The sequence below is a fragment of the Castor canadensis genome, chromosome 7, assembly GCF_047511655.1.
Source record: "Castor canadensis chromosome 7, mCasCan1.hap1v2, whole genome shotgun sequence".
Lineage (NCBI taxonomy): Eukaryota > Metazoa > Chordata > Mammalia > Rodentia > Castoridae > Castor > Castor canadensis.
In genome coordinates, this window is record NC_133392.1 from 158856708 (window position 1) to 158870517 (window position 13810).

Genomic DNA, 13810 nt, shown 5'->3' on the forward strand with positions numbered 1-13810 from the left:
ATCCTAGAGTTGAGGGAGAAGCTTCCAGAGAGGGGTCTCATTGGCTATGGGACACCAAGTCCAGGAAGATGATTCTGATGAGGGGATTCCTGGCTTATCGACAGGAAAGAATAGGGACCCCTGATGAGTGGACTGGCAGAGAAAATCCAAAACAGATAGGTTGAAAAACAAATGGGAGGAAGGGAGGACAGTGGCTGGATATTGAAGCAGCTCTTTTGAGACATTTCCTGAAAAGTGAGGGACAGAAATGGCCCAGTAGCTTGAGGAAAAAGTAGAAAACAACCTGAAAAGAGCAGGTGAGAGGCTGCGAAAGGGGAGAGACCAGTGTTCATCCACCAGCAATGTGGCTAAAATAAATCCCCAAGTGTTAGCTAAGGAATGGGGTTCCCACTTCTATCTTTGAAACCAGGGAAATGGCATAAATGCAGTCTGGAGCACTAACTTCTCTCTATGGAATTAGGACTCAGTAATATCCCAGGATGAGCCTTATCTCCCCTGCCACCAGTCGGGCTGCAGAGTGAATAGCACTGAGATGCTGTCTTACGCCAAAGGTACAGGAATTGCTCTAGATCTGTTTTTTTGCCCCCCCTCTGGAAAAGATCAGGATGTTTAATCCTAAACAACTCAGCTAATCCCTCTGATCTAGAAACTTTTCTAGTCTAGTGTGTGGGTGAAAAGTTAGTGCAGACTTTTGGGGTTCCAGATTTGTTTCCCAATCAAGTTTTGAAATTTTTGAAGAACCCTCACCTAGATGAGCATATAGGGTGGGGTTTCAGTAAACTGTTTTGAAAAGGACAGTGGAGAAAAACAGAACATTACAGTAGGGAGAACAAAGCCCTTTTTTTTTCCAAGTTTTTTTTTTTTTTTCCACCTGAGAACTCAGGTCTTGCACAAGCACTCTACTTCTTGAGCCACACCCTTTCCAGCTCTTTTTTGCTTTACTTATTTTTCAGTGTCTGGTGGTTTTTGCCCAGTCAGATGGAGATTCTCCTTATCCATGATTCCTGCATAGCTGGGATTACAGACCTGCCCCACCTCCTCTGGTTTGTTGGGGTGGTGGTTTCACTTTTTGCCAGGGCTGATCTTGAACCATGATCCTACCCAAATAACTGGGATTACAAGCAGCATAAGCCACCAAAAGCCTTACTTTATTAACCTGCCAGGCCCTGTACAGTCATCAGCTTGCTCAAATAGCCACTCAAAGGTCAGGGAAGTGTTATCACCTTCACTTATCAGATAAGGCAAGTGCTTTACCGCCCCAGCTATGAAAACTACCGGGTAGTATTCTTTTCTGAGATGGACGCTTTGTCCTCTGGAATTGCAGGCCATGGGCTTCCTCCACGGACTGGTTAAGGTAGACCTGGTTTAGTCTAAGTGGGCTGTTCAAATTGCAGTGGGGAGCTCGAGTTTTGTGGGTTTTAATTCCTTCAATTTGAGCGCAAACCTACTTTCACTGCAGAAACCCTGCAAAGTCGGTGGTGGGATGGCCGCACTTCCTTCCTTGGGTGGACTGTGACCCCGATTTTGCAGCACTCCATTTTGGGGCATACCCCGTGCACAAAACAAAGCGACGGCTTCAGGCATGTTCAGGGCAGCACGTGCGCCCCAAGCCCGCGCTCCAAGCCCCCGGGGGTGTCATTTTGGAGACCTGGCCGGGTACTTCGGGGCTGCACCCCACCCGGTGCGGGGGCCACGCGGTTCCCAGCCGCGGCCGTAGGGCCCCAATTTGGGGGAAAACGTTTTCCACGATCTCGGGCCGTTTCGGAGGGCCACGCCAGGCCGCAGGGGCCGGACGGGCGGACAGGCGGGACGGGAGGGACGGGCGGGGCGGACAGGCGGGACGGGAGGGACGGGCGGGGCGGACAGGCGGGACCGGCCAGGGCTCCAGCGGTGACCTCATCCGGCGCCCGGCCCCGGTGGGCAGCGAATCGCCGCGCGGGCGCAGGGAACGCCCCGCACACACCCGGCCGCCGCACCGGCAGCGCACGCGCCCGTGGAAGCTCCACGACTCGGCGGCCCCCTCGGCACGCAAAGGCCTCCGGGATCCCGGCCGCGCGGCCCCCGGCGCCGCGCAACCGCCGCGGAACCTTCTGGAAGCGGCGCCCCCGGAATTAGGAAGCCTGCGCCAACGCCAGCGGCCTTGGCGGCGGAGGGGGTGGGGAGAGGGGCGGGGCGAGCGCGGGGGCGGGACGAGCGCCGGGCGGTCGCGTGCGATTCGCCCCCGGCGCGTAGGCCCCGCCTCGCCGGCGCCATGGCTCCGCCTCCGCCCTCCCCCTCCATGGCGCCGCCCGGGCTCATTCATTCCGCGCCGGGCCTGCCGGACACCTGCGCTCCGCTCTCGCCGTCCCGGGCTGTCGCTGCCGCCACCGCCGCCGCCACCAGCATGTCAGGCTCCGTCGCCGACACGCCGTCCGCCATCCAAATCTGCCGGTAAGACCACGGCCTGGGCGGCGCTCCGAGTGATGCAGTCCCCACCCTTGCGGGTCCGCGGCTCCCATCCGCCGCTTGCGGATGCCGCCCCCCAATCCCCACCCCCGTGGATGCCGCCCTACCCACCCTCTCCAACCCGTGCGGGGTGCGGCGGGGGTCACCTCTGGGTCTCCCGCGCCGCCGCCCTCCCGGGACCCCCGCCCGCCCGCCCGCCCGCGGCGGGGATGCGCTTTGCGATGCTGCAGAACCGAGCGGCCCGGTCGGCTCCGCCCATCGGCTTCCTGGCTGCATCCCAAGGGCGGTGGCTGCGGTCACCGGGCGGTTTGGTCCAGGAAAGCGGGGCAGTGACAGGGTCCAGCGACGGGCGGGGGTCAGCCCTCGCCGTCTCAAGCCCCAGGCCTCGGAACCTCAGCCGAACCCTCTGTAGGATTCTGGAGGTTACTTCGGCCCAGGTGCAGGGCAGGTACCCAAGGCCATGCGAGCCCAGGAGCAGACGCCGCTGTGGGAGGGGGCCGCAGACCTACCGTGCCTTCGGTGCACTGGCTGGGTCGTGGGGGAAAGCAGGTGTTAAAAGGAACAAGAGACAATACTCTTTTTCCTCGAGGGAATCGGTGGGCCGTTGGGCCCGGAAGCATCGCACACAATAGGGGCCAAGGCTTGTTCTAATCTGCTCACTATCGCCAGTCCTTCCTCCAGCGGGTGCTGCTCACTCAGATAGATGTGGGCGCCCGGAGGAAGCTGGAGGTGATGACCAAGCTTGGTTTCTATAGGTGGTGGGGAGGGCAGACTCAAGGTTACTCTGCGTTTCAAGCCAGAAGCAGAGGCAAGCTGGTATTTGTGGGCACACAGAGAAAAAAAGCCAGAGTGCGGGCACTGTGGCCTGCAGTGGGGTCTCTCCAGTCCGACTGACCACCAGTAGTAAGAGTTTGGGGGTTGGTTTCTCAATTTGGAGGTTGAGCATTATGCTGACCTTGGGTCCAGGCCAAAGCGGTCCACCTGAGTCAGGTATCTTTTCTGTGGATGTTGACATCTCCCTGGAAGGCTGGGCATTGTAAGTACTGTATAAATGGGCCTCCTTGCTCCCAATCCCATATTCTGGCCTGGCAGAGGCCATTTCCTGACCTCAAGGTCAGTTTTGACTTTTTTAGAGAGGTGAAATCTTTGGTTTGTTATTGGCTATGTGGCCCTTAGCTCCAGCACTCCATTCCCACCACAGGTAATGGAAGTAACTGATATTTGGAGCTAGGAGGGGTTTTGAAACAGGGCGGGAACCTTGGCTTCATTGTTTGTAGAAAAGCTCATACCTGTCTCATCTTAACTTGGTTTGCCCAGCTTCCCTGCTGTGTGGAGGAGGAAATTGAGGTTCCTGGGGAATTCAGTAACTCAATAAGGAAATCCAGCTCTGGAGAGCTGAAGAGGCAGCTCTCACCCAAGTCTTCTTTCCAGGGCTGTCTCAAAGAAAATACTTATCAACCTATCTGTGGAAAGCTGGGCTTTTCTTATTTGCTTTGTCAGGGTGGCTGGTGATCAGGCAGTCTGTATATACTGTCTTTTTTCAACTAGTTTCTAACAACTGATGGATTTTGTGTAGTTTAGACACTTCCATACATCCACATGCATCTCTGTATGCATTTTTTTCTTTGTCTTTTTTAATAGTAAAGTTTATACGGAAAAAAATTTAGTATAACAGAATAAAGTGGGGAGAAATGGAAAAAAGGAACATGCAGGAAGTGGGAGTAGAGACTTCTCTCCGTGCTTTTCCTTTCTGCACCTGCAGGGCTGCCTCTTGCTGTCAGAGTCACAATTGCATGTTGTCCCTAAGTGGCTGTCTTGGCAGAGGGCTACATGACCAGGATGCCTGGCTAAAGTGAGCCTGGGGTGCAGAGCATGATTGTCAAGGGAGGGAGAGTGATAAAGGGGGCTGTGGTCACTCAGGCTTGATCCAGAGAAACCTCAGGACCCTGGAGACTGGACCTAATGTGGGGGAGCCCTTTAAGGACATCTGAGCCAATACCCACATTGAAACAGGAGCCTCCTGGCCTGGCACATCCAAGCCATGAATTTAACAAGACTTCACTTGACACCCCCAAGGAACAAAGCACTGAGAGGGACACTGAGGAGTGGAAAATTTAGTCCCCACCTCAAAAGGGTCGCAGTCTAGCAAAGTAAAGATGCAAAGTCCCCATCATCCTAGAAAATCATGGTTATTATGTGCTTTTAAGGAGTGGGGTGTGGAAGGCAGGTGTAGGCTGTAGTTACAGGTGGCTCAGAAGTACTAGGCCAGCGATAGATTTGACCTCTGTTTCTTGGTGCTGAGTGACCTAAGCCTGCTGCTTAAAATTGTCCTGTGTTGCTGGGCGCCAGTGGTTCATGCCTGTTATACTAGCTGCTCAGGAGGCAGAGATCAGGAGGATCATAGTTCAAAGCCAGCCTGGGCAAATAGTTTGTGAGACCCTGTCTCAAAAATACTTTTCACAAAAAGGGCTGGTGGAGTAGCTTAAGGTGAAGGTCCTGAGTTCAAGCCCCAGTACCACACACACAACCAAAAAAAAAAAAACAAACAAAAAAAACCTGCCCTGTGTCACCATGTTCTCATGGGTGGTTCTAAGTGTTAAATAAACGAATAGCCAGCACCTGGCCGGGTTGACACATTGTAAATCAGTGGAAACCCTTTATGTGAGAAGTGGGACACTGGCTCAGGAGGCTGACAGCATGGGTTCCAGTCCTAGCTCTGCTACTTGCAAGGTGTGTGTGCTAGGCCACTCCTTAACTTTATTCCGTAACCTTACTCCACCTTGGTTTTCTTATCAGTAAAGTGTCCTCTTAGGGTTACTGTGAGAACTGATGCCTTTGTCCCATTTCCAGCATGTATAAATAGAAAATAACAAAGGGAACCCTTTGAGAACCAGAACTTTCAGCAGGCAGGCCACTGCGGGTCATCATCTTCTCTTTTTGATCAATCCCAAAATGCTATGGTCAGTTCTACAACAGCCATGCCAATGAGGGGGCCTTGGTGACGGCCCAGCAGACACAAACTTGCAATGTTTTTAGGGCTTTTTCATTTGTTTGTTGTTGTTTTATTAAGACAGAGTCTTGCTGTGTAGCCCTTGAACTTGTGATCTTTCTGTCTCAGCCTTCCAAATTCTGGGATTGCAGGTGTGTACCACCATGCCTGGCTTTGGCACCTATTGGTGGGTGGGTGTGTAAGATGTATAGGGCTCATTCTACTTGCCCTACTCTCAGATACAGAACTACTGGGCAGTTCCCCAAGAGCAGGGATGCTTTGGACCATGTGGACATGAGTGCCTACAGTGCTGTTTGGGGTCTAGAAGAATGCCAATATATATTAGAAGAGTGGATGTGAATTTTTTCCCCTTGTGACTTTGTCTTTGTTTTTGTTGTGGAATTAATGAAAACAAAGAATTTGATTTACAGAAGCCACATTTAGCTAGTATTCTGGAATATTCCATAAAATGATGCACAATACAGGCTCTCTTTCTGCCAGGATGTGGGAGCCCATAGAGCCATTGATTAAGGCCTGTGCCTACCCCCCATCCAGCCTCACTGTGTGAAGTGTGCCAGGCAGCCTGGTGTCACCTGGATGTAGCACCTGCAATTGGCTAGCTCCCGAGTGTCATTCAGGCCAGAAGGTGGCTTCTCCTAGGGGCTGCACCTACCTTGGGGTGGGTGTGATTTTCCTCTAGCTGGGATCCCACCAGGGGTGACCCTGGAGGTGCTGCTTTCGCTCTCAGAGATGTCCTGGAGAGAGGGTTAATCGTGTGGCCCCTGACCCTGGCCTTCCTGCATCTGAATAGTTGGGAAAGCTGATTTCTAACGCAGATTTTCTGCACATAAGGAACACTCCAATGCAGAGTCAACGAAGTGCAGATTTTAAAACTTCTTAAATAGTCTCTTGAAAGCCGGGCAGTGTGGCCTTCAAGCCTGTAGCCCAACTACTCTGGAGCTTGAGGCTGAGGCTGACATTGGAGGATCTCTTGAGCCTAAGAGTTCTAGGCCAGCCAGTGAGGCCCCATCTCAAAAAAACAGTCTCACCTGCAGTCCCAGCACTTGACAGGTTGAGGCAGGAGGATCACAAGTTCCAGGCCAGCCTGGGCTACCTAGGAAGATACCATGTTGTAAAAAAAAAAAAAAAAAAAAGTCCCTTGATAATAAATATTATTTTAAAATTGGTAATTTGTTTTGGGTGGTGCTTGGACTCATACGCACATACCTCACGCACACTAGGCAAGCATTGCCACTGAGCCACAACCCTAGTGTACCAGTTAAGTTTTTTTTTTTTTTTTTAGGTTTTCTTTTGGTGGTACTGGGTTTGAACTCAAGGCCTTTCCCTTGCTAGGCAGGTAGATGTTCTACCACTTGAGCCACACCCCTAGCCTGTTACTTGTTTTTCAAGGTGAGATAATTATGATTTGCTTTTAATTTTTTAAATATTTATTAGTATTTTTGTAGTGCTGGGGATAAACGTAGGGCCTCTTGCATGATGAGCAAGCACTCTATCACTGGGCCCACACGCCAACCCTCAGTTTGCTTTTTTTAAAAGCTTAATTGAAGTATAATATCCAGATTCTAAAATGTAACTATTTGAAGTATACAGTTCACTGAGTTTGGACAGATGTGATGCTTGTGTCCCAAGAGTATTTCCATCCCCCCATCAGTCCCCTCCCCCACCTTGGCAATCATTTCTCTCTCCCACCACTGGCCCCTGGCAAACTATAGTGCTGCCTTTTCTAGAATTTCATTTTGATGAAATCATACTTAACAGGGCTTGTGAGCCTCACTCGTGTGCCTGTCGTGCTTCCTTCTTCTTTGTGGTCAGTAATTTTCCCTTCCCTGGACATCCAGCTGGGTTATCTCTTCAGTAGGCCATGAATGGTGGTGCCATTCTCAGTTTCTAGCACTTGTGAATTAGGTTCACAGATGCAGATTTCAAAATGTTTGGGACATAATTGAGGAAATGTGTAATTACTTGATATTCATATTACGTATTACAGGTGGGAACAATGTGTTTATTTATTTTGAGTTGGGGGGGATCTCCTATGCTGCCCAGGTTGGCCTTGAACTCCTGGGCTCTAGTGATCTTCCTGTTTCAGCCTCCTGAGTAAGTAGCTGAGAGTGTAGGTAGGTATGACTGTATTGGTCTGTGGTTGGGTTTTTTTTTGTGTGTGTGTCAAACTGGGGTTTGAACTCAGGGGCACTTGCTAGGCAGATGCTCCTACATCTTGAGCCACTTTACCAGCCATTTTTTGTGATAGGTCTGGGAACTGTTTGCTTGGGGCTGACTTTGAACCTTGATCTTCCTGATCTCTGTTTCCTGAGTAGCTAGATTGCAGGTGTGAGCCACTGGCGCTCGGCCATAGTTGTTATTTATTTATTACAGTGTCAGGGATTGAACTTGGGGTCTTTTGCTAGGTAAACCTTCTACCAACTAAGATACAACCCCGGTACAAGGTGTTTTTTTTTTGGGTTTTTTTGGCAATAGTGGATTTGAACACTGGGCCTCTGTCAGTTGAACTATGCACCTAAGTATTTTTTTTTCTTTTTTGCTGTACTGGGGGTTTAAGTTAAGGCTTCAAACTTTCTAGGAACTCACTGTACCACTTGAGCCATGCCCCTTAGTCCTTGTGCTTGGCCTCTGACCAAGGTCTCCCTGAATCTGCCTTTGGAGTAGCTGAGATTACAGGCATAAACCACCAAGCCTATCTTGTTTTTGAGACAGTTTGCCTGGGCTGGCCTCAAACCTTGATGTTCCTGTCTTTGCCTCCAGAGTAGCTGTGTTTGTTTTTACAAGTAGTCTGTCTTTGGGAGGGAATATTGAAATGTTTACAGGTGCCAAGCTGTGCTGTTAGGAATTTGTTTCAAAAGAACTTGGCCTGGGGAGGTGGCTAGGAGCAGAGGAAACCAGCCCAGCTTGAGTTAATTGCTTTAGCTTGGACACTGGGGGATTCCTTCCCTCCTCCCACTACCTTTATTTTGTAAGCCTTTGATGTATTTTTCTTTTGCTTTATTTATTTTTTTTTGTACAGTATTGGGGATTGAAATCAGGGCCTCCACATGCCAGGCAAGTGCCTCTACCACTTGAGCCATACTCCCAACCCTTTTTGTTTGTATTGCCTTTATTATTTTTTTTGGTGGTACTGGGATTTGAATTCAGGCCTCATGTTGCTAGGCAGGTACTCTGCCACTTTAGCCACTCTGCCAGCCCTTTTTTGTATTTGATATTTTCGAGATGAGAGTTTGAGAACTATTTGTCTGGACTGAATTCAGACTGGCTCCAAACCCTGATGGTCCTGATCTGGTGCCTCGATAGTAGCTAGGATTACAGGCGTGAACTACTGGTGTCAGGCTTGTATTGTGTTTTTGAACACTACCTGGGCTGGCCTTGAACCTATAGTCCTGTTTCGCCTCCCTAGGTGTATGTTGCCATGGCTGGCTGCCTTTGATACTTTTTTTTTTGCTGTACTGGGGCTTGAACTCAGGGCCTTCACCTTGAGCCACTCCACCAGCCCTTTTTTGTGATGAGTTTTTCCAAGATAGGATCTTCCAAACTATTTGCCTGGGCTGGCTTTGAACTTCGATCCTCCTGATCTCTGCCTCCTGAATAGCTAGGATTACCAGCGTGAGCCACCCACCACTTGGCTCTTTGATGCTTTCTATAACAAAGAGTAAAAAGAACAGGCACCTTCACCCCACCCCTCAGAATCCATGGTGGGAAGAGGGAGGCCCAGGGATGTGTATTTTCCTCTGCTGCCCTGGCACCTGCCTCTCAGCCTCAGCCTTCCTGTTGGTTCAGGACCTTTGTGCTACTTGGCAGCCTCCCAGCTGTGCTGGCACCCACGTGGTGAGGAGCTTCAGGCCCAGTGGAACCTGTGTCCTACATGACACAGGCCAGGCTTGGGTGAGCAGTGTGAAGGCGCGCAGTTCCCGGAGATGGGGCTCTTGGAGGGTGATTCTCCTGTGGCTCAGACAGGCGGTGCCCGAGCCCTGCCACTTTAGAGTTCCTCGTTTGCTTCTTAAAGCTGGGCTGTGTGACTTCAGAGCGAGTCATGAATTCCTTATATCATTGGGCTCCGGAAGCTGATCCACGGATCTTGCTTGCTCACTGGTGGTTGAAGGAGGAGGCAGCCGGATTGCCTGAGGGAGGCTATCGTGAGATCAGGACCCTCACTGCTAAGCTGGCTGGTGGACATAGGAGCCAAGCCTTGTGCCAGGAGGGATCTGAGTAAACTGGTCAGCCCCTTCACTGCACGATGAAACTGCTTGCCAGGGCTTTTCGCCTCCAGGAGCTTGGGAGGCAGGCAGCTTCCCGAAGGCTGGTGGCCGGCCGGGAGAGTATGGGGCCCTGGGAAAGATGCTTGGCTTCCATCCGGGCTGTCAGAACCAGCACTGATCTCCTGCAGTCCAAACTTGGCGTTGCTGCCACCAGCACTAAAGTGACAAGGTAGGATGATAGTCACAATTCTATGCCCTTGGAGTCCCCCTCTGCCTCCAGCCTGCTCCAGGGCCTCAGGCTATTGACTTAGAGGATCCCTTTCAGCCCTTGGGAGTGGACAGTGAGGGCCAGGTGTGGGGTGAGTGCCCTGTTTATCCTGAGTGGTCATCCTCAGTTGAGAACTGGCTACTCTTTCTTCCAGAGACCAGTAGAGGCTCCGGGCTTCAGACCTGGCAGCCCCAGGTGGTAGGAATCTGGATGGTTTGTGCTTGAGGTGGGTTGATGATGGTGAGTCCTGTGAGCCAGCAGCTTCCCCCGTAGTTTCCAAGCCACTGGTACAGGCAGCTGGGTGGCCAGCCACCTCTGCAATCAGGTGGGCCCTGCTTTGCCCCCTGGCAGGAGGTTGAGCTATTGCTTTAGGTCAGAAGTTGGTACAGGCCAGAGGGAGGCGTTCTTGCAGTCAGGCTAATCCTTAACCGTGCTGTTTACAAATGTCTTTTGTGTGTTGTATTTCTCTTTGAACTTTGTCTGTAGGGAGGTGCATACCTGTGTGCCAGCTTTTTGGGATGTAATTCACAAGCTACATTTTATCCATTAAAGTGCACAGCTAGGCAGGTGGTTTTTAGTCTGTGCCAGAGCCTGGTGACCATCACCTCAGTTTTGCCTGGGTGATGAGAAGCTCTTAAAGGTCCTGGCAAGGACGTCATTGTATACTAATGAAGCGACTGGTGGCTGAGCCCTAGATAGCTTCAGGATGGGGACTGGCCTCCAGGGTTGCAGCTTCAGCCTTTAAGGAGGGGAGGGCTTGGGGTTGAGTTAATCACCACTAGCCAGTGACTTCGCCCATTATGAAATGGCCATAAAACCCTTAAACTAGGAGACTGGGGTTTGGGGAGCTTACCTGTTGGCCACATGGCAGTGCTGGGAGGTTGGAGAGGGTGCTGAAGCCCTGGGCCATGCATATTGCCCTCTGAGTCTTCCATTTGTCTGTACTGTGGAGTTCCTTCATCAATTTACTAAACTTGAGGAGGGGCTTCTGGGAACCCTGACTTAGTGGATGGCTGTGACCCTTGGGACTTGTGCCTGGTGTCTGACATGGGCTAACCCTGTGGGAGTGACTGAGCCCTTGGCTCGTGTGGTCTGCGTTATATCTGGGAGTTAGTGGCACAACTGAGGACTCCACGATTGAAGAAGTGGGGCTGGAAAAGACACCTGCATTGACAGAGGGCTTGTGAGTATAAACAGCTCACCTAGGAGCAGAGGGGGCCTCGTGCAATTCCTGGCTTGCCTGTGGAGGCACTAACAGCAAACGGTGTTTCCAGAAGATCTGGGTTCTTGCATTCTGATGTGTAGGAATCCAAGCAGAACACGTGGGTGTAAGTGGGTATATTAAAAGTTAGGGAAGGAGAAATACAAAGGGAGCATGGTGGGCGCAGGTGGAATATATGGCAGAGCGTGCTTTTCTTTTTCAGGTTTTTTTTTTTTTTCCCTGTGGCACTAGGGTTTGAACTCAGGGCCTCCACCTTGAGCCACTCCGCCAGCTCTTTTTTATGGTGGGTTTTTTCGAGATAGGGGCCCGCGAACTATCGCCTGGGCTGGCTTCGAACCCCATCCTCCTGATCTCTGTCTCCTGAATAGCTAGGTGAGCCACCGCACCCACCTGGCTTTCAGGTGCTTTTAGGATTTATACTAAATAAGGAGGGCAGACCCAGGAAATTCCCATCTAGTAATGAATGAGCGGGGAGGGGGAATGGGTAGTTCCCAGCCAGATGTAGGTGGTCTGGGCCATCCCTGGGCAACCTACATGAATCCCCAACTTTTCCTACTTCTAGCCTCCCTCAGAGGGACTGCAGCTGGCTTTCCACAGGCTGTGGCATTTTACGTCCCACTGGCAGTGTAGGAGGGATTTGGTATCCCCTCTTCCTTGCAGGCTCTTCTTAACTGGCTGTCCCAGTGTGTGTGAGGTGGCATCTCATTGCAGTTTGGACCTGTGTTGCTCTGATGAGTAATACTGTGAACGTCTTCTCGTGTGTCTAGTAACTATCTGTGTATCTTTGGAGAATTGCCTGACTGATAAGAGTTCCTTATATATTGTGGATACAAGTTGCCTTCCCATTTGGCTGTTCCTGGTTGTATCCTTTATGATGAACTGGTTATAGTAAGTAACATACTTTCCTCAGGTCTCTGAGCTGTTCTGATTTTTTTCAGTTATTTTTGCAGTCGTCATGAGTTGCGTAAAATACATGTAATAAAGTTGAAGGCCTTAGCCGCTTCTGAGTGTGACGATCAGGGCTATTAGATTGCATTCGTGCTGCCGTGCAGCCATCACTACTTCTCATCTCTGAAAGTGATGCTCTGTGCCCAGCTCCCCAGCCACCGGAAGCTGCCATTCTACTTTTTGCCTCTGAATTTGGCTACTCTGGGCCTTCAGAGAGTGGAATTGTATAGTATTTGATGATGGCCTATTTAATTTAGCACAGTCTCCTTAAGGTTCATTCATGTTATAGTATGTGTCAGAATTTCCTTCCCTTTTTAAGGCCAAGTAATATTCCATTATATGGATAGACCACATTTTACTTACCCACTCACTTGAGATGTTCACTTGGGTTGAATAATGTGAATAATGCTGCCATGAACGTGGATACTCCTAAGGGTATCTCTTTTGAGACCCTATTTTCAGTTGTTTTGGGAATACACCCAGGAGTGAAGTTACCAGAGTATATGGTAACTTCATCTTTAGTGTTTTAAGGAGTACAATATTGTTTTCCATAGAGACCTGATTATTTACAGTCTTCCCAACAGTGTACACAAGTTCAAGTTTCTCCACACCAACACTTCTTTTATTTTTTTGGGTGGAATGCTAGGGATTAAACCCAGGGCCTTATATGTGCTTTACAACTGAGCTACACCTCTAGCCCCTATTTTCTTTCTTTTTCCTTGAGACTGAGTCTTCTTGTAGAGCCCAGGTTGGCCTGGAACTAACAGTTCTTCTGCCTCAATCTCCTGAGTGTTGGGATTACAGGTGTGGACCACCAGGCCTGGTTTATTTTGTTTTTTTAATAGTGGTCATCCTGTTAGGTGTGAACTGATACCTCACTGTGTTTTTGATTTGTTTCCATAATGATTAGTGATGTTGGCTGTCCTCAGGGTCTCATGCTTGCTAGGAAAGCACTCTATTATTTGAGCTACCCACTAGCTCTGTTTTTTGAGATAGAGTCTAACAAACTATTTCCCTGTGCTGGCTTCGAACAGTTATTCTCCTGAGATCTGCCTCCCAAGTAGCTAGGATTACAGGAGTGAGCCGCTGGTGCCCAGCTTGAGTTAGTTTTTAAATGGTGTGAGGTAAGGGTCCAACTTCTTTCCTTTACATGTAGTCATGTAACTTTTTAAGACTTTGAGAATTACTTGCTTGAGGTGGCATACCTGGCCCTGCCTTAAGGCTGCTTCCCACTGGGAATAGCTCCTGTTCCCTTTCTTTGAATTCTCTTTTCCATGGTCATTGATCTCTGACCCTGAGGACAGATAGAAGAGGTCCATGAGCTGTCACAGAACGAGGGCTCTTGATGCCCTCACTTCTCAGGAGCAGGCCCTGTGACACATGCTGTCATCCTACCCCCATGTCTGCACCTTCCCCCCCCACTGGGCTTTCCTCCTCTCCTCCTCCCCAAAGTGTTCTTCTGTCTCCCAGGCAGGTGGCAGGCTCTTGCTGTCCAAGCCTCCCAAGCCTCTTCTCACCCTGTATTTAACCTCTTCGGGCCTCAGGGCAAAAGCTCAGACTTTCAATAGGCCAGAGGCCAGCAGGTGGGACTGTGGCCAACTAAAACATGTTTAAAGACACTGGTTTGCACAGAGCATAAATACCCTTAACTTGCCCTATGGCTGGGCAATTTGGTTGGGCATCAGAGACTTAGGCAAATCAGAATTTAAAAC

At 50.3% G+C, this 13810-nt stretch overlaps 1 protein-coding gene across 1 annotated transcript in view; it reads left to right on the top strand.

Annotated features, from left to right (window-relative positions):
- Positions 1-2226: 2226 nt before the first annotated feature.
- Positions 2227-13810, top strand: part of Acot7 (acyl-CoA thioesterase 7) — a 97421-nt gene continuing 85837 nt past the window's right edge. The window contains 1 exon segment of the mRNA XM_020166687.2: positions 2227-2430. Coding sequence (XP_020022276.2) covers positions 2252-2430 — 179 coding nt within the window. The 5' untranslated portion in view covers positions 2227-2251.